The sequence below is a fragment of the Lepisma saccharinum genome, chromosome 8, assembly GCF_977018435.1.
Source record: "Lepisma saccharinum chromosome 8, izLepSacc3.1, whole genome shotgun sequence".
Taxonomy (NCBI): Eukaryota; Metazoa; Arthropoda; class Insecta; order Zygentoma; family Lepismatidae; genus Lepisma; species Lepisma saccharinum.
Genome location: NC_139236.1, coordinates 79,108,859 through 79,130,820, shown reverse-complemented (window position 1 = coordinate 79,130,820; position 21,962 = coordinate 79,108,859). Strand labels below are relative to the sequence as shown.

General features: G+C 36.5%; 1 protein-coding gene across 4 annotated transcripts in view; it reads right to left on the bottom strand.

Annotated features, from left to right (window-relative positions):
* pps (protein partner of snf) overlaps positions 1-21,962 on the bottom strand; it is a 110,170-nt gene that overhangs the window by 26,281 nt on the left and 61,927 nt on the right. For all 4 annotated transcript variants that reach the window (XM_083127034.1, XM_083127038.1, XM_083127037.1 and 1 more), the window contains 4 exons: positions 21,185-21,947; positions 14,087-15,011; positions 12,361-12,431; positions 1,907-2,139 (listed from right to left, as the gene is read on the bottom strand). In XM_083127034.1, the coding sequence (XP_082983160.1) occupies positions 1,907-2,139; positions 12,361-12,431; positions 14,087-15,011; positions 21,185-21,947 (1,992 nt within the window). The remainder of the gene's footprint in view (positions 1-1,906; positions 2,140-12,360; positions 12,432-14,086; positions 15,012-21,184; positions 21,948-21,962) is intronic.

Sequence of the window (21,962 nt, the reverse complement as noted above, 5' to 3'; positions counted from 1 at the left end):
CCAACTCTACTTAATTTTCATTATTGACCATCCATGGAATTATGTACTAACTAGGGATGGTCACAAAATCAGGATACCTGATATCTGAATTTCAAATTATCCAATACCAACAATACAATACAATACAATACCTTGCATTTCAGATGCAATGGATAATTTGGAAATCAGGATAATCTGAATATCCGGATACAATTTTATCTGGATTTGGCCATCCCTTGTACAGTCACGGACACTGCCGGCTTGTAATGAATACATTGACTTTCAATGGAATCGTTACAAGCCGGCAGTGTCCTTGACTGTACTAACAGCTTCTACTTCAAACTTAAAAGTACATTCAATTCAGTCGAATATAAGCAAAACTACTGTTCCTTAACAATTACTTTAATTTTTACTCTTACTTCACATTTCTAAACAAAACAAAACAATAACAATAACGAAAAAGTCAATAATCATCTGAATTATGTGCTACTTATACTTATTCCAACACACTGTTTCAATAGAATATTTCTCTCGTCTTCAGGTGAACTATTTCTTTTTGCCTGTTGTGGGGAGCAAACGTATAAGCAACCTGTGATTTTCAAATTTCCAGATGATTCTGTGTCGCTTTAACATAAATTTTTAAGTATTAAACTGCACTACTTACTCAGGAGAATAAACTCAGAGTTGCTACGATTTTTTGATTATGAAATTCCCTGACATTTCCAGTCCAAAAATGAATTTTTTCCAGACATGTTTATCATCATCATTTTTGCTTTTGAACCTTGTGTTTCTCAATTAAATATATAATCCGTTAATTATTATAAATATTCAGTTTCACAACTTTTTCTTTAGCAAATTTCATTCTACACACACAAGAACATGTGAAAATTCGAAGAATAAAATGTAAAATTTCAATTGGCATCAAATGTATTGGGTGCTACAATCACGTGCATCTAGCCTTCAGGCTAAGGTAACAGAGGTACATTATTTCACCATTAACAGATCTCCACAATATAAAAACAACAGAAGAGGTTCATAAACTACACAATTTTTCATTTTCTGGCAGATTTATAATGTCGTAGAAAATGCTGCTTTTTTGCTTACATTTATAAGTACACAACATCTGGAGAAATTTTTGTTGCATATAGGAAATGCCAACAAGACTAAAATCCATAAAATAATAGACGATAACCTCCTCTTCACCAACCTTTCCGATAATTAGGATCATATTGTCAATGAACTTTAGTTATTAATCAGATATCTGGACTGCAAGTTTTACTTTGATATTCCTTCCAATATCTAGTATTATAAAAGTGAAAATTTATTACAGAAATTCAAAGGAACCATAATTTTGCACAAAACTGACAAGAACGAAAGAAACAAGTTTCTAAACTTAATCATTTTTGGGAGTGGAATCACAAGAACCAAATACAGAAGTGGAAGTGAACTGCTTGTTCATTTTGCAACTTTTTCTCTTGCAGATTTCAAAATGCACGTAAATTCCGACATTTCCCTGTTTTCCATCTTTTTCAGATTCGTAGCAACCCTGAAAATTTACAGAAGATTGTGCAAAATAAATTATAAAAGACATTTTTATGTAGAATATCTCCTATCAACAAGTTGTTAAAAGAAAAAGAAAAAAAAAAAAAAAGAGCGGTATTTTAATTCTAAAATCTTGGCAAATAGCTACCCTGACTTTACCAGGTTTCTTAATGCATTTTCTAAATCCTCTTACCTATTTTGGACAATGGAAATGTCTCTGTCTATGACCATTCCAACTTTCTATAATCAAGGGGTTCCAGGTTCAATGTGCGGTGGAGGTACACTGTGGTTTGGACCCAATTAGCCTTTCTGTGCATAAAGTGGACTTCAAAACTAAACAACTAAACAGTTAACATGACAAAAAAAGTTCACATTTGTTACACACCTGACTAGGGCCTGCTTTCTGAGTTTTTGGGATGTGGTATTCGTGTCCTTTGCCTACTTCTGAAACAGCCTGGTTCTTCATTTCTGGTTCCTTTTCTTCTTGATCCTTCTTTACCGATTCTTCTTCTCCCTTTACTGCTTCATTTTCCACCTTTGGTTTAGCTTCTTCATCTTCCTTCTTAGTAGCGCATGGTGGACACAGCCATTCTTCTCCATTTTCTTCCATTGCACGACCTGAAATTGCACACCAAAAGTTAAATTATCAGTGAACAGCTTGAAACTTTCTTGCATGTATGCATATGCACAGAACTACATAAAACCTGTGAAAGACTGCAGCAAATATTGTGATATGACAACACACATATATATACACAAGATTATACCTATTTCAAGCCTCAGCTCCCTACAATTTTTGCCTGTTAAATGTCAATGCATTTTTTTAAATTCTAAAAATAATTTTGTTTATTAAAAGAGAGACTATCAATTCTTCATATCATGTCATAGGATTTATGACTCCAAAGAAAAACTATGCTGTATATGGGATTAACTTAGTTTAAAAACCTAGATTAAAGTAATGACTAGTTTTGATGTGCTGACCAATCAACTTAATGAAGAACTTTTTTTTCATTGCATATAATAGAACACTAAAATATTGTTAAAAACGACGGGACAATTTCCTATCATAACATCCACATGAGACTTCAATTACAACTTTTGCAATCTTGCAAGTTCACAGATGGAAAAAGAACAATGAAATCTACATGCTGTACAGAATATTTCTCACAAATACACCCTTTCATTATGAAACTACAACTTAATGTTTAATTTATTATTACAAAATCACAATATTTTCATTAACTTTTAAACTTAACAATTACTAGCACAATGTAACAAAACAGAAATTAAAACAAGGATAACAACATACACAATAATTTCTTATCAACTTCATTTCAATAAAAACCATACGAGTAATTCACCTACTTTGCATAGAAGTGTTAGGAATGTACCAAATCATTGCAGGCCTAATGAAATGTGACAATATATTAAATTTATTCATTCATTATTCTCTACTCAAAGGACAGGTTGTCACTGTAACCTCCAGTCTTTCAAATCTTGCTGCTTATGTTTCAAGTCAACACAAGATCAACTTAATTAAATATCATCTATCAGTGTATATCTTCTTCCCTGGACTCCTTTCTTCATCACCATTCCTTCCAGTGCATTTTGTAGCAGCCAAGTCTCTTCTCAGACAGTATCTTTTTATTTTCTTGATCATTACCAGCATTATTCTCTTTTCTCCAAGGGAGCTCGCACACTGAAGTAGTAGCTACATGCTACTTGCTATGAGAGTTCTCTCCAAACATTTCCAGCACAGTTTTACTTCTTACTTTGTCTCTCCTCAATTCTTCATAGCATCTAAGTTAAGAATTTCATCTCCACTGTTTGCATCTTCCTTTTGTCTCTGTCATTGCCCAAGTCTCTGCTCCATACATAATTATTGGTACATAGTATGTGTATCCATACATTGAATTTCATAGGGAAATCCCTGTTCCCTATTAATCTTCGAATGCACCCATTTGTCCTCTTCTGTTTACCTCCTCATCTATTCTTCCACTTCTCTCAATTATGCTTCCTAGATATTTGAAGCTCTCCACTACCCTCAACTTTTCCATGTCCATCTTTATTCTTGGTACATTTCTGGCTGTTTCTTGTTGTTATTAGCACTTCACTCTTTTCTGTAGGTTTATTTAACATGAATCTCCAATGGGAGACCACACATCAGATGAAACATTTGACTCGAGTCACCTTGTGATTGGTTGTGACAAAATAATGAAGGTCTGCAGGAATTTGGTCTCACGTGGAGCAGCTTGCGACAAAATGATCTGCGCATGTGTGAATCCACTCTATTCAGCCACAGCCCGGGAATGGTGGGGGGAGGGGGACTATTGGAATAGCCCATGTGGCCTCTGCAATAAACATTGTCACAGTGCAAAGGCAGAAGAAGTTATACACAAATAGATTCAATTCAACATATAAACTGATACATTAATTCTACATACACATTGATTATGTTGTAAACTGCATCGTTACCAGCTTCTCAAATTATAAAACAGGGACCAGACCTACTGCGTACATGGACGAAATCTGCTATTAGATTTTAGCTAACAAACAAAATGACCCATCATGTCAGATCTGGCAGGCAGCTAGCCTTATTCTACTAAAGGCTTTCTTCACCATTGCGATTCTCACGTCGACTACACTATTTATGATTCATCCCAGGCACCTGAAGCTAATAACTTATTCAATTCTTTCAACTCAAGTTTCTATGTTTGGATTTCTTCCAGGAATCATTCCCTTTGTCTTGTTCACATTTATATTCATCCTACACTGTTCACAGTGGATATTTACATCCTCCATCATACTAGTCATTATCCTTTCATCTTCTGCTTCATACAGCCATGTTGTATTCACTTCTTACACATTTTATTTTTCTTGCTCCTATCACCTCTCCAAATACATAGATGGTGAATATGTAGCAGACAGCTTTCTTGTTGTACTCCTTCCAAATTCACTCACTGTAACTTGCAGTTTCATGTATCTATTGCTTACGAGTCTGATCTCTATCCAATCTACACATATTTTCTGCAAGTTTCCACAAATAATATAAGCATTTCCTTTTACTTTTCTGGGCACCTTTCACTAATTAGCCACAATAATCCAATTGCACCCGTTGTACCTTGGCCCTACCTGAAACCAAACTGCTCTTCTAATTCTTCATCAACCTCAGTGTATAATATCCAATAAAAAAGTTGGAATTATATGAATTGCTAACAAACTCATTTTGTTTTGAACGAACACGAGCAATGAAATGTTTGATTGTTTTAAGAAATGAGTACCATATTGGATAAGCCAGTGTTTTGAATGTAGTTATTTTAGAACTTTGGCACACTCCACAATCTCCTATTCCGCCCCATATAACTGTTGTCATAAAACACTTGGGAGGGCCACAAACAGAGACTGGCAACACTGTGCTATAAAGGGGCAATATTTGCAGCATATGTTGTCATTCATGCTATTGTAGCTCTAGGTTTTGAAAAAAATTGACAAGACACATCAGAAAACATGACCATTTCTCAAAATGTAACTACACCTCAAACAATCTTTCTTAATGGTACTCATCTTGAATTAAAAAGTTTCATACAATTGGAACTTAATTATGATATGCAATTTGAGTTTTAATCTAGTTTTTAACTGTACAGTACTTATGGATACAAAAAAATGTATTGAGGCTTCCACAAAGTGATGTCATCTTTCCAGTTACTATAATTCAATTGTCAACATGCCAAGTTACATCTTTCCGCATGTTACAGTTCATAAAAAACATGTTATATTCTCTCTTATGATAATTATTTTCATCTTTAAGTGAAATGAATTAGGCTGGCTTGCACAGTCAAATTCTCCAGACTGTCTTTACATTAATCTTTCAAGGGAATGCTGGCATGCATTACTCCTCCCAGTTACTATTTTCTGCTTCTAACACTCAATCTTCTTGGGGATATTACTCATTTAATTGTTAAGAACCACATGCAACTGTTCTCTTGGTGAACACTTGCTTTCCATAGTGTAACAAAAGTCAGGGTTGCAGATTTATCCTTTGCCAATACAGAACACACCCTGAACAGGAATTTTAAAACTAGCTTTTAAACACAATATTCCAATACAATTATATTATATATAATATTAAAATAATATATAATATAAACTTTCACACGAGATAAGAATTATAGAATACAGAATGGCCTGCAAAAACAGGATGCCTGGCAACCCTTGTTCAATGCCTACACCTTTACTTTTAACTCAACGTGATTTGAGGGTTTTCCAATAGCCTTATAGCCAGGATAGTCCTGAGGCTGGTTCCCTGTTTGGGCACATTTCATTGATTCAGATTGCAGATACATTATACTTGCAGCTGCCTTTGGTGTATTCAGTTGTCGTAAGAAAAAAAAAAGTTTGCAGGTCTACTTTAGATACAATGGCAAATTCTAATAGTACGACTTTACATAATTTGCTTTTAGTTGTAATATTATTGCTAGTTTCTTCTTGCATAGTTTGCCAGAGTAATCCCAATACTGTTGCCATTATAAATGCCCATTCTTGTGTGTGTGTGTGAACATGCACACTATTCAGCACTGACACTATTTCCATTATCACATGCTCACATTTGATACTTTACAGATAGCATCTTCTTTGTCTACATTTCTATAAACATTATGCACATGCGGATTCTCATTTCAGATTTATTCACTTTCTGTTAACTCAGTGTGATAATGTGTTACTATGCCTTAATTATTCTGGTTTGTCTGTGTAACACTGACATTTTCATCTGAAGAAATTTCATATTTTTTATACGCTGATCATTAAAGATAATCTTTAATATGTGATGTAGTAACATCATAAGGTCCAACCCCATGTAAGATATTCCTGGTCAACTTAGATGTCTACATTACCTGGCAAGGTCTGGGTTGTATGCTGGATGAACATATTATATCTTCTAGCTCATCTTGCTCTAATAACAACCAAGTAACTTTTTGCTATAGATTACTTAGAAAACACCTTACCAATCTTTGTCTATTATACAAGGTGTTACGAACATTGGATTGATAATAGTGGAAACAATATTTACACAATTATTATATACTTTACATGAACTGAAATTTGAACAAATTCTAATGTCTGTATAGCATAAGATAAAAACTAAATATTTGTAATTTACTGTGATCCTGTGGCACATCCATTATTACCAAATTTACATATTCCCAGAATGTAATTTGCTTACATTTTATTACACGGTTTGTGATTTTGCATGATCATCAAATGAAGTATGCTGAACTTCTGACATACAAAGAGCGTTGTAAAAAACATACTCTGAATAACTTGGAAGGTTTCTTGAAATACTTCCCTTTTTGGCTAATCGCAAAGATAAAGACGAATGGTGACATGATGAAATTGATGAAGATAAGAACAACCATGCCCAGGGTGGGATTCAAACCCAGGCATCCATGGCATTGTAGATCAGCATACCTTGAAATGTGAAAGCCACTATGTACAGTTTTTGGAAAGAATGATAAACAAGAGTCATTCTAGGATCAACAAGGATAGCGAGATAATATTTGGGGGTTCATGCAAATCTTGAGACAATCGCAACGGTTGACATTAATTTGAACAAGAATGACTATAGCTGCCTCACAGGGTACATGCAAAACTTTATAAAATCAGAAAATGTACAAATCATGGTCACGTAAGTAGTTCTCTCTCTGTGTATGTGTGTGCGCATTTCAAGTTTAATGAATTAATGGTCAACAGAAAGAAACTTCATTGAGATACAATACTCTCAGGTATCAGTCTGTGCAAAGTTGAACTGCTTTGGGGAGGAAAATATGATATATTCCTTGCAGAGCTGACAGAATATCCAAAACTTGAGAATTAAACTTTACAAAAATCTCATCTAATAAAAATGTTAGTTCAGATTTAAAATCCTTACACTATAAAGAGAAATGTGTGAATCTTGATCTCAATTTGTTCCTTGAAGAGTTCTTGTCTTTTGAAACGACTTGCCTGTCTGCTTCAAATGTGGGTATTAGAAGGTAGAAATTATATTTAAAAAATCATGGAAGAAATGCATAGAATGGCAGGGAAAATATTATCACGAGTACTCAAAATAAATATGCAAGCAAATGTTATTTATTTACCATAAATAAGTGTGTCAGGATGATATCTATGATACATATACGCTGTGTGTATTCCTGTGTAATCTCAGACATTTTTCTGACAATATTGTTGCATAAGTAGCTCTGAAGTTCACCCAGACTCATCAATTGATGGTTGGTTGAGGGGGTTGAAATTACCGGTATGGTGCTGATTACATCACTTCCGCCACAGAGATGCATAATGTGTGGAACTCCCCACCCCATGTATATTCATGGCATGGTGCATATGCATTCATGTGTAACAATGAATTTAATGTTTATCGCTTGGATGAAATACTTTATCTTACTTTCGTTTCATATCACATCTACTGTTTTACTAAGCTCACATTAAACCAGGATTAGTTTAAAAAATCTCCTATATGCAAATTTGTGCAATTAAATACCACCATACTTACCAGTCATCATTTGTGAGATGATGATAATGTTTTAATCAATATTCTTAAGTTTCTGATGCCACTGTCTGTGAGGACATGTTTTAGTGTTTACCTTTTCAATGTGTGTGTCCTGTGCAGGCCCACATACATCTGCACTTTTCCTTCGCAGGCCCACATACATCTGCACTTTTCCTTCAACCAAAGGGTCCTTTAAAGTCCCTTTTTAGATAACCAGTTTTCCATTGAGTAACATGATGGGGTCAAATAACCTTGAGTGCCACCAATTTTAAACTTGACTCGTATTTACATTGTAGTCTACATAATTATAATTTGAATAATTAAAAGAGAGATAATACATAATGGGCCTAGGTATAAAGTTTCATGGTATGACTTAAAAATGATGCATGGCAAGTTAAAAGTGGGGCAATCAGTATGGCATATCGAAGTTCTGAGCTGAGTGACTGAAATACGTAATTTTCTTTGATAGCCCTGCATCTAGGGCTCACCCAGCCTCTCTCATGAATGGGCACCTATTGAGAGAGTAAAGGTAGAAAGAAGTGTGTGCTTTTTTAAACACAAATTGCCGAGTTCCAAAGTGAAGTTCAAATTGTTACCCTGTACGATTTCAGTCTTTCAAACAATTCCTTGAATATCAATGCTGCAAGACAGGCATATCACAGTTTCCAAATTACTTGGCAACCATGCTACACTGAACAGTCGACATGGTTGGGCACTTTAGGGAGCTTACAGCCTGGAGTAACAAGTGGCACACAACAAGGGATCCCGAAGTGACAAGTGACACACGTGCCTCCAGTGTTTAAAAAAAGCATTAACTGTGCAACCGACGAATTGAACCAACATGAGAAAATGGGCCAGTTCAAGTGACACATAAGTGACATGTAGTGATTGTGTTACTCTGTTACAAAAGACTGCATTAATTTCTGAAAGTTCGTTTCCAAGTAACAAGTGATGATTGTTACTTTGATCTCAAAGTTCTTCTAAGTACATGCATTGAAATGTCCATTTCAATCAGCGTCAAAATTATGATTGGCACATTAAATACACAACTTTCAAAAATTTCAGATACAAACAGGAAAAATAATCTTAAAACATATCAGATATTAATATAAATGGATGTTATAAATATAAGTACAAACAGAATAATACAACAATTTGTGCAAACTTTTTAATACCTATATTTATTTGTTTGAGGTAAATAGGATACAGTTCCTTGAATTAAAATCTACAATTTAATCCTTAACCATCTGTTAAAAAACCTTAAGATTTGAATTTGCATATGACTGCACATCACATTATTATATTAATAATTACTACTGTAGACTATGAATCGTGATATTAACTGAAGAAAATTGAAACACTAAAGGAATATAAAAGTATCAACACAGATATTACTCACTTAGCGAAAACCATGGTTGATTCAATAAGTTGAGAGACTGCACAGAAACGTCACACTTCATCAGACAGTGCATTTAATGCAAAATACAATGGGAGTGCACAAATTATACATAACCAAAAAATGTAATCATGCATTTCTAAAGCAGAAAAGCTAATAGAATTACACAATAACCATTGTTTAAAGAATAAGAAGGGTTAAGAAAGGACAAAAATTTAACAAATATAAATTATCTATTTATTGGAAGCCAGAATCAGATAAATTATATTACATATCAATAAAAATATGGCACAGATCTCCATTCTTGAAGTAACACCTCAATGGACATTGACACTGATGTGAATAAAATAACAATATCAGAAAAGAATAGATAAAATATTAATGAAACTGGAATGTACTAATTTTTAGCTAATTAGATTAAAAAAATAATAAATATTTTACACTGTAAATGAATAATATTTAAAATTTACACTATGTCAGCCAGTTGGGATAAATGCAAGTTATAAGACTACAACTCATAGCAAAAGTTAGGGGATGTGAGGGTAGGGCACCACACATTCTAGATTTCGGCCATTTTGGAGGTGGTGATCAACACCATGCTCCAACCTTCTTTACCCTCCAGGGTTGGCCCCAGGTTTCAATTGATTTCAGGCTGAGTGAGCTCCAGAGCCACATTATGCGGGGACAAGGCCAGAAATATTCTGATCTTAGATTACCCACCCTGGGAATCGAACCCGGGTCTCCCGCGTGACAGTCAGATGCCCTACCAACTAGACCACATGACCTTAGAATTAATTTATTATTGAATCTCTGGTCCACAGTTATATGTGATACCACAGGTTTGCAGTTGGATGCAGCTTGTGGTGGAGGGATATCATCACTGGTTCCCTTTCTATCCATAACAGTGGTGGAATTCCAAAAACTTTTTCCCATTTCAGCATCAATCCCACTTTCTTAGATAATGTCGATGGAAAATGTGTGTTTCTCTCTTCTTACGATTGTAGACATAATAATCTGTATTTGATTGATAGAGTATGTGTTTTAAGTCCACTTTATGCACAGTAAGGCTAATTGGGACTGGACCTACAGGTTAAAGTGGGATCCGAACTACTATGTGACTCCACCAGGTATTGGATCCAGGACTCCTCGATTACAAGGCAGCGATGCTACCACTACACCACCAGGAAGCACAAGAATCTATTTGCATGCATGCATATACATTCAGCAATACTCTTATCTGAAATAACTTACTGGCTCAGAGAATTTGTATCAACTATTCAAAAGTTACTTAGGTTTTTTCTTGCTGCTCACAAATAAGTCCGTAAGGCAGTTAATTTTATAGTATGATACCTCAGAAACCATAATGGTTACTTAGTCTGGATCATGAATGTAAACATAATTCCACATTTAGAAAGTGGAATTTCTAAAATGGAATGGCATATGAATATTTTTCTCCCATTTGATGCTATTGGGTGCCTAAATATCAACACTATATTTCTTTTTGCTATTTCCAGTGTATCCAAAAACTCTTAATGTATATAAATCGAGATGCAGAAAATAAGGCATCACAGAATCATGTAAGCTCATTTAGAAAAGAAATTTTGTTTAACCAGAAGAGTTCTAAATTCAAAATGTTTCCACTTTTGTAGTATCAATTGTATTGCATTTACCTGTTAAATTGCAACAGTCCATGAAACAAGAAATCGTTGAATACATCATCACTTGCACTGTACGTCTGCCTCCATTCTCAAGATTTGATTACTTGATAGTTTTAAATTGATTGATTGAAATTAAAATCATGGGTGCATTAGCACTTGGACTATTTGCCACATTATACGGGACCCAGCCCTTTCTGTAACTAAAATATCCTGACCTATTAAAAGCTGAGGCTGTAAAGGGGCTCTTAGCACACACAAGGACAAACCCAGCCCTACAGAGACTATACTGGCCGTAGGTCCATATGCTAGAGCCTCGGTCTGCAAGAAGCAGTTACCGGAGTGCACTACGTAAAGTGAGGTAGACTTTTGGATGCCTTACAGGTTGGACCTTACACCCTGAGATTTTTCAAGTTTCTAAGAAAATTCATGTAGAATTTATGCAAAATTCCCAGTGCCACCATGTTGGAACAGCACTGGCTGTTCTAGTGTCAACACTTAACTGCAAATATGGCACAATATATTACTGCCGCACTTATTGCAGTGTTTTCGTGCAACAGTGCTAGGAAAATGGGGGAAAATGCATGGACTTTCATCTAAGGCTGAATCAATGCCAGTTTCAAATGATACCCATAAAGAGGTTATACTTCTACTGATTCCCACCAATGCAGACACCTGAAAATTCTAATAAAAAGTTGTTCAAAATATTCATTAATATTAGTGTGCAAGTCTTCCACTCCCATTATAAGCATCAACTTACAAGAATTACATCAGAATATTAAATTATGTAATCACAAAAATAGTTTTTAACACAATATTGGTGCAATGGAAACCTGGAATTTTCCATAATTTCCAGGATAATTATCACTTTTGTGAAAGCAACCCACAGCATTTTGGTAGACCACACAAAATACCAAATACAGGAAAGGTGTTGGCCGCTTGGTCCACTTTTATCACACAATGCTATTAAATGGGTTAGGTTTCATGCAGCTGCCACTACAGTTTACAGGGATTTTGATCTAGTAAAACCGTCAAGAGACAGAAAGAAAAAAAACTCGATGGCATATCCATTATTTGAAGACAGCCGCACAGTGGAGCTATTGGAAAAACAGTCACTAACAAGAATAACAATTTACGTTTATTGAACTATCCTTCATCATTACAATTATGCTAAGAACACAAAATTTCTCTTCTTATTACAGGTGCGCACAAAAATAAATAATTAATGCACCAAAGGTCCTTACCCATTGCCTTTGTAATGCCGACACACTTCCCATGGAACCAGTCTTCGCATCTATCACAGCAAATCATGAACCTACAAAAAGACAAAAATAGCAATAACGTTTGAATTGTGAAATGTGGTGAGGAAGAAATGCAGTAGGCCATGTGATCATTTACATATTTCGAGAAGTCTGACAACAGCCTTCATATTTTAACTGTCAATTCTAAGTTTCTGACGATCATCATACTTATGACCAAAAAACTGAACAAAGGAAGAAATTACCACAAGAACTCAGATGGCATATATACCAAGTATATTGACCAGTTGTTCTGAGGTGATTATACAAAGATGTATTGCTGCAGGCTATTAAATTTTACCATCTTCAAACTCAAACTTCTTAACTCTCCTCATTACAACTATTATCCACGAACTGCTCTAAATCAGGTTGCAATTCCCCCACTTTGTATACATTTTTACATTTCTCTACACTCATGCACTTACCTTTAGCCATTTAATACCTAATGGTCACAAATATTCTAACTCTCTATTATTCCACATAATTTACAAGTGTGATCAATTTCATCAGTTTTTGATTGTCCTACAGAACCATGTAAGTCTCAATCTTCCACACATGCATGAAGACAATTAACATTGGATAGAAACATAAATAAAAACCTATACTGTTACTGTAAAGCAAGAAATTAAACATACATGGATAAAAATTAATTGAAACTTCCATAGAGATATCAGTAATTAAACTATACATGTGCAAAGTAAGGTGAGGGAAAGTCAAAAAGGTAGCTTCATTTGCTAAAAACTTTTATAGTCTAAAAGAGAATTTTGAAGATAGTTGTTGCCAACACTGGCCATGTTTCAGTCAGATTAATATTCTCGACATGACAGGGACAACTTGACAATGATCAATCAAGATTGATGTCAGGTTTGTTGAAAGTTAGTGTCCAAATTAGAAGTCCTGGACTGAAAACATTTCAGTGGGATGTGTAGGACTACCCTCCCTGCAGTCCAATCCTCTTTTTGAAGGAAAAGAAAAACATGCTACATCAACTCATTAAACAAACTTGCATTATGTAGAAAAGAATTTGCATTGTATTTTTGAAAAAATAAATTAAACTTAAGTGTCTCAAAAGTAAAAAAGTAAAGTGCTCCCCTGTGCTTAGCACCATGCCATGAAGGTATATAGGGGGTGTGGAGTTAGTCACTTTCTTCATCACGGTCCAAGGTGGGGGCGATGTGATCAGCACCACACCCCTGGCCACCTTTAACCCCCAGAATTTCCTCCAGGTACCCACTTTATAAGATGCTGGGTGGGCACCAGAGCTGCTTAAACAGGTGGAAAAAATTCTTGTCCTCCCCCGCCGGGAGTGTTTCATACGAGGTTAATTTCATGTTACTGCAACTAAATTGTTAACTATGCATCGCAACTCAAATAATCCACATTTATATTAAGTGTTCTAAATATAATTATCCTTCATCCGTGATCTCTTAACTTCAGTCAATCTGACTATAATACTCGTAGATGTGGATCAGGTTCAAATCTCGTGATAGATTTTTTTAAAATTCAAAGGCTCAGCAACTTTCTGGATACCTACACAGAAAATAAAACAGAAGATCCTCATTGCTTCTAGCAACAACAATGTTGAGAATATGAGGAGCCTGTCTCCAAATACTCACTGCTAAGAGCAAAGAACCAAGCCACTTCTGCCACAATTTCATCCAATTCAACTTACCTGTTGTTATGAGGTTTCTTGCAAATACACCACAGCCTATTTGGATCATCTTCGGAATCGTCACTTTCATCTTCATCACTGTGAATGGATTCAGATTTCACCCTACTCCTCACTGATGCATTCTGCTTTGTACTTTTCTCCTCACTAAGATTGCTATCTGGTGTTTCTACTGGTTCCTCGTCCACCGTAACTGCACATTCTTCCAAATGCTCAGTATCCTCGTCACTTTTCACATCAGAAACTGTTTCTGCATCTTTACTTGGAGAAGCACTTGCTTTCCCTGGAGACACCGGTTCTTTCTCGTTCGGACTCTTCTCGTCCACGCGTCGGAGAACATCAGGCGTGGAGAATAGGGCAGGACCAAACGCATCGGCTAAATGTGCAGGGGGCTTTCGGTTCTCACGTTTCGGATAAAGTTTACGAGGCCCTGCATCTGGTGACGTTTGCGTCTTGGGCACCTGCCCTTCATTCTGGTCCACTGCAGGCAACTTAGCAGTTGTCTCGTTCTGAGACGGCCTTCGACCTACTGCCGTGTCACCTGCCGTTTGACTAACCCTCTTGACTCCTACACCACCCTGTTCGTTCACTTCAGATGCTTCGTCCGTGCTCGCATCAGCAACACTACTTTCACCTACTAAACTAACCCCCTTGTTCCCTTGTTTGTTAAGATTCCTCCTACGAACAACACCCCTTCTGTTCATGTCCACTTTACCCCCCCTGTTCCCAATCCTTGCACCACCTGCCCCCCTACCAATTTGTCCACGTCCTCTACCCAAACCACCTTTCCCACGCCCCATGCCACGTCGACGAGGAACACGTGGTCTCTGTACCACCACTTCAGTCACCATATCTTCGATTTCCGATTCCTGCGAGTCTTCTCTAGCCTCAAGTGTTTTGATAGGAGATCTGGCAGCATTAACTGGACCTGCAAAACAATAATGTAGTACTTTTTGTTACTTGTCAAGTTTCATCCTAAATGTCTACACTGACACGATATTGAACTATAGAAAATGGTAAGGATGGACCAATATGAAATTTTGGCCCGACATTTTACCAATCCGATATAAAATATCAAATGGTTTTTGAAGAATCTTATTGGTTCATTGACCTCCAGATGGAGCAAGATTTTGCAATGCAAAAGAAGTACCATATTTAGACATTTACTTTTTAAAAAAAGTACTTATGTATATTATGTTTATATCCTAAAAATTATAACGAAATGACACAATATTGAACCAAATTGGTAAGATATTTATAGATAGGTAAAATTATTTGCAATTTTCTCAATATGCATATATTGGCCAATATCGATAGAGAGTACCGATTAATATGCCCAATCCCTAGAAAATAGCATGAAAATATGAATGCCTCCATATTGCCATATATATATATATATATATATTCCTCCCTTGCTGTGTCAAAAACTTCACAAGTGTTAAATTATATGTCTACTTTTGCTGCATATGGTTTCTCCTTCATAATGCTACAAACACTTGACACTGAATAAACGACAATGTGTTGAAGAATGCTTCACACTTTGGCAATGAATGGCTACGATTAAAGGTAAACAGCTGAGTGCATTACCCACATGCTCTATGCTTGTGTACAGTTGAAAATTCAACAACAATACTAGATGTTTTTTCTCTTCTTGGTCGAGCCGTTGGCAAGCTACAGTCACGAACACTTCTGGGTTGTAATAATTCCACTGAAAGTCAATGGGTTTGTTGCAACCTAGAAGTGTCAGTGTCTGTACAAGAGTGGAAAAAATAATGATTTTCATTACTTTGTTTCCTTTCTTAGAACCTAATAATTACCATTAAATTATTACGAGATTAATCTACTTTCACAAAAAGTGATTTTGATATCTACAAATTCCTTATGTACATTAATGTATAAATTATTTATTGGAAGTTATTTAAATCTGATTTTTTTCTTAAAAAATCACCTGATTTAAATCAGTCCACCTTGCTGTACAATTCTCTGAATTTTTTAATCTCTCACTTTATGCCTTGCTTTTTACAACTTCACAACATGCGTTAACTGCAGGTCAGCCAATACTTAAGTGTATCGGTTCAGGAAGTATCTGTTTCAATGTTATCACTGGAGCCTGGATTTATAAGCGAAATGCATATTCTTTTCCAGACTTCTGATGGTAAGAAAAAAGGTTATACTTCTTATTACATACCTTGATGAGCTATTTAACTAAGGTTGAAAGCGCTTATAAATGCTTATTTCTGCATGAAACTGTTATGCTTGCTTATGTTATGATTTTGGTTTAAAATAGCATATTTTACCCAAATCTGTCATACTTCAATCCTATTTCAATCACACGACGGCATTGGGATGATCAATGCTTCTAAATAGCTGTTTTTCCAGTTCTTTAGATCTTTTAAGCTTTTCCATGGTCTTTGATTTTACGGACTTTCAAGTGTTTCGAGGATGGTAGGGTAAGTGGTAGAGACCAGGTATCTTCCCAGGTCTGAAAAATGCTACGTGGCTCTCTTGTGAAGTCATGCAACACTTGCAGTTCCAGATCAAATATAGAAAAAGGTGTTTTGTGACTTTCACTCCCATGCATTTAATGCAATCATAGTTATTCCCCATCACATTAAGCCACACATGCTGTAAAGCAACATAAAAAATTAGGGCTAAGCCGATACCGATGCCGATACTCGCACCGATTCCCATCGATACTTGAAAATTGTAATAATTTAAAGTTGTTCAAATTATTGATTAACCTTTTGCTGCCCAAGCGTCTCGAACGAGATACCCAAATGTAACCCTCACTGTCCCAAGCATCTCGATCGAGACGCTGTGTCAAGGTCGTAGTTTTTACGTTATAACTTTTCTATTTTTAGCTAGAATTTCGATTTTTTTTAATATTGTTCCTAACACTTGTATTTAACAGAAATGGTTTTTTTTTTCATTTTTTTTGTCTTCATGAAGATGGAGGGGGAAAGGCGGGGAAAGGTACTTCTCTTTTGCGTCTCTTTTCAAGGTCAACTTTTTGCCGACAAAGGAACACCGGCTTTGTTGTTCTAAAGCAATGCTTTTCACTCCCGCCTGTGAACTGCTTTCGAAGGAAGCTTGTTTATCAGTATCGGATGTCAAAATGAAAGTTTTCCGTGAGGGGGTGGGGGAGGGGGAAGACTGGTTGCTGAATCTGTGTTGTGAGAATCGAATTTCGAAGCATGCTGAAGGAAACCTTTGTTTTTTTAGCACAAGTGTCCACAAGTTGCGACAGGGGTTATCCTGCATTGTCTAAAAATAGAATTTCAAGTAGCTGCAAGAATCGGTGCTCATTTTTCACTGCGTTCTAGCTTTTCGTCCGTGAATGTTGTGCATAGGTGTCGTTTTGTGCCCAAGTGCGAAGACATTTTTTGGCTGAAGTGACAATTTTTTAAAATAATTTTTGGGGTTTTTCTCCCTTCCCCCTCCATATATACGCCAAATTTGCATAAATTTTGCATTTTGACATTTTTTCGGGGGGGGGGGCAGGGGGAAACACCTTTTTTTTTAAGAAAACTATTTTTGAGGGGATTTCCCCCTTTTCCTCCTCCATATGTACGCCGAATGTGCATAAATTATGTATCGTCTGAATCTGTGATTCATTCTGCGTACAACGGTATATCTCTCATATCTCTAGGGCATTTAGTTTCTGAGCTATAGTCATTTCAAGGTACCGCTGCATTTTGAAGCTTGAATCAGTGGCCATTCCTTTTGGGGGTACAACTCAAGTTACATTGGTCATATGATAATAATGCAAATATTTTTGTGTTCCTTACATGTCAGCGATCATTTCCATGTGCATGTCGACACTGTCATGTACTTTTTTCTTGGGGGGAGGGTGGGGGAACCAATTTTTTCTTCTTCAGAAATTTGGAATTTTGAGAGTTAGCCCCCTCCCCCCCCCTGCCACATATACGCCAAATTTGCATAAATTTCATATAATCTAAATCTCTGGTTCATTCCACGTACAACGGTATATCACTCATCTCTCTAGGGCAATTAGTCTCCGATCAACACTCAGTTAATTGAAACACTGCATTTTGCTCAAAATCGGCTCGGGACAGAGAGGCTTACATGTGAAAAAGGCCTTGGGTCTCAAAAGGTTAATATTATTGTGTAAGTATTCCACACTAACTATATGCATTAATTTACCATATTTTTTACTTCAAAATATTCAAGATTTATACCACAATATTAAATTACATGTCGTGTATGAGGAATGGGAAAGCAACGGGCACTGATGAAATTCCTGTTGAACTTATCAAATGCCTGGGAGATGGAAAAAGAGAAATACTGCACTTATGCAATGAAATCTATGAGAAAGGGGATTGGCCACAAGATTTCACGGAGACTGTTTTGATACCTCTGCAGAAGAAAAGCAATGCCAGAATCAGCTTGATATCTCACTCGGCAAAAATTCTTCTAAGAATTCTGAACAGACGCCTATACTCGAAGGTCAGTGGCGAGTTAGAGGAAGAACAGTTTGGTTTCAGGAAAGGAAGAGGTACAAGGGATGCAATTGGTTTACTGAGGACCATTGGGGAAAGATATTTAGAGAAAGGAAAGGAGGTGTTTGTAGTATTTGTAGACCTGGAGAAAGCCTTTGATAGAGTGAATTGGGTTAAACTTTTAGAAATTCTGAAGAAAATTGGTGTAGATTGGAAAGAGAGAAGACTTCTAAGCAACTTATACATGAATCAATGAGTTAAAGTGAGAACAGGAGACGAAATGACAGAAGGCTGTGAAATTGGAAGAGGAGTACGACAAGGATGCTGCCTATCGCCTACTTTGTTTAATATCTATTTAGAAGATATAGTGAAAACTTGTTTCCAGGGTACAGGAGGTGTCAAATTGGGAGGAAGAAGAATAAACTGCATAAGATTTGCTGATGACATGGCATTATTCGCTGAGGATGAAATAACCATAAATAGTATGTTAGAAGAGTTAAACAGCAGCTGTGAGCAGTATGGAATGAAGATTAATGTAAAGAAGACAAAGGCAATGGTTATAGGACGGAAACCAAGGAATATTAATGTGAGAGCAAACAGTGAAAGAATCCAGCAAGTGGATAGCTTCAAGTACCTCGGATGCACTATAAGCAGTGACATGAGCTGCAACCAAGAAGTGAAAATGAGAATCGCAATAGCAAAAGAAGCTTTCAATAGAAGAAAAAATGTTTTTTGTGGACCCATGGACATAGGTCTAAGGAAGAGATTAGTGAAATGTTTTGTGTGGAGTGTAGCACTATATGGTGCAGAAACCTGGACATTGAGAAGAAATGAAGAGAAACGACTCGAAGCTTTTGAAATGTGGACATGGCGAAAAATGGAGCATGTAAAATGGACGGACAAGGTAAGAAACGAAGCCGTACTGAAAAGAGTTGGTGAAAAAAGATCAATACTGGAGACCATCAAGAAGAGGAAAAGAAACTGGTTAGGACACTGTCTAAGAAGGAACTGCCTGCTAAGAGATGCCTTGGAGGGAATGGTTGAAGGAAGAAAAGTCCATGGAAGAAAGAGATATCAGCTTATGGATGATATTAAATTAACTGGGTCGTATGCTATTACGAAGCGTAAGGCAGAGAACAGGGAAAGCTGGAGATTGCAGTGAAAAACCTGCCAATTAGGCAGAAAACAATGAATGAATTAAATTACATGTCGTGTAATCACGAAATTCCATTTTTCCACACATAAATGGTAAAAAATAAGAAGAAACTTCCAATTTTGCATACTTTCCAAGATAATTAGTCTCTGCGTTAAGTGTTGCACATCATTTTTGCGGAGCCCATGAAGGACCGAAATGACTGAAAAGTATCAGCTGGTATCTGTAAATAAATTGCAACTGATACTTTCTGATACCGATACCATTGGTGCCGATACCGATGTATCGGCTCAGCCCTATTAAAAATTCATAAGGTCCCATCCAGGCCACCAAAGTTCTCGCACCTGGATACATAGTCAGTCTGGTTTTGTTGTTTGAGTTTCTTTTAAATCCCATTTATATGCACGAAGATTAATCAGGACTGGACCTACAGTTTAAAGTTTGATCCGATCCCCTGTGCAGTGGGACTCCACGGTATTGAACCTGTTATAAGCCCAAGTGGCAGAAAAGCAAGGTAAAATAAATCAAATAAATCCAACTTGACTGGCCAAAGGAATGGAATAGAACCACTATCCAATTATGTGAATACATAAAACATCACTCATCCTGCCAACAAAAATTCCCTGGCTTTTACAGGTTTTGGAGATATTTTCAGATCATTCAATGCATTTTAATTTACTTTAACTCTGATTAAATCTTGTTAAAAATATTTACACAGTGCAAAATGTGAAAACAATGACTTCAGTTTCATGGAACACTTTTTTAAACAATTTATTTTATGCTTATGAACAGCTGTTGTAAATTAGTGTTTACAAATATGTGAAAGATATAATCATTGCAAACACATCATCATATCAAAGTCACGGTGCCCTAAAAGTTATGCAACAGACTTTGAACACGTGTAACTTTTGTACAAAAAGCCATAGACACATGGCTATGAACTTTGTCTATGTGGATATTTTTTAAACATTAAGCTAGAAAATGATTTTTACATGAACATTCAGTATGGGTAAAAGCTACTAAAGTGTGAAAAAAGTTTTTGTACAAAGCTATGGAATCACTAGCAATATTTTTTTTGTGTGTATCGATGGTCTCTCTGGGTATTTATTGAACTGATGAAAGAACGATCATTTTTTATGCGTTTTATGCATTACAGACGAGTTATGAGGTTAATTACAACATCCATAAAAATGTATGTTATTTTTTTCAAATTACAAGATGTACAGGAAACACTGGTTGTGTCAGAGGGGAGTACTAGGTGTGCCCAACATGTGGCTACCTTATTCAATGAATGCAAATGAAGAAGAGAGTTGAAATTTATCACACACAAAGACTAGGTAGTAGGTAAGGTAGTCAGTCTTTTTGTACGATAAATTTCAACTCTCCCACTGCAAGGGTTACATATTTTCAAAGTCTTGACTGTGTGACTTTTCAGAAGACCTGTAGTCTCAATTCCAAACTCTGTCAAAAATTCTACAATACTCTTACCATGTAACGGCACACCTTCATTTTGAGAATTCTTGATGCTCTTCTCCTTCGAACTCGACACTTCAGGCTTATTGCTGACCGATTGTTCTTCAGTCTGATTCACTTTACTCTTTCCTGCTTGTGCCGACTGTCTCCTATCTAAAACGGATAACGCCTTTGGAACAGTTTTCACCTGAGCAGGCGTAGCACTCGCATCACCCACTGTCCTCAATTGTACTGTTGAAACGGGGATTGTAACAGACGACGAAACCACACTGGTTTTCCCAGGGGACTCACTATCTAGCAGACTTTGATGTGCAGATGCCAACACATCTGTTGCCGCACCTGCTCTTACGAGCACTGTTTTACTTTGCAGCGTCAGGACTTTAACCTTTCCTTGTACCGAATCTAAAGATACACTTAGACCCGGATCGAGAACGGCAGATTTTAGCTCAACCCCAGCCGTGGTACTGGTCACGAGAGGTTTTGAAGCTCCTGCAACTATGGTCTTTGGTTCGGAGGGCAAAACCAGTGTAGTCTGAGAAGTGGGCAGCACAAGAGGTTTAATAACAGGGACCAAAGTAGCTGTGGCAGCGATTGATGCTGGGGGAGCCAGAGCAGAGATGAGTTTGTCGGTCGATGACGAAACTGCAGCAGGAGATGATGATGCTGATGAAGAGGTCGAGGATGAGACTTCCCCAGCACTTCCATTTGATTTTCCCCGACCACGACCTTTTGATGAAAGGGGCATACCATCTTTTCTTGGACGACCTCTGCCTCTTCCCTGAAATAGGACAAC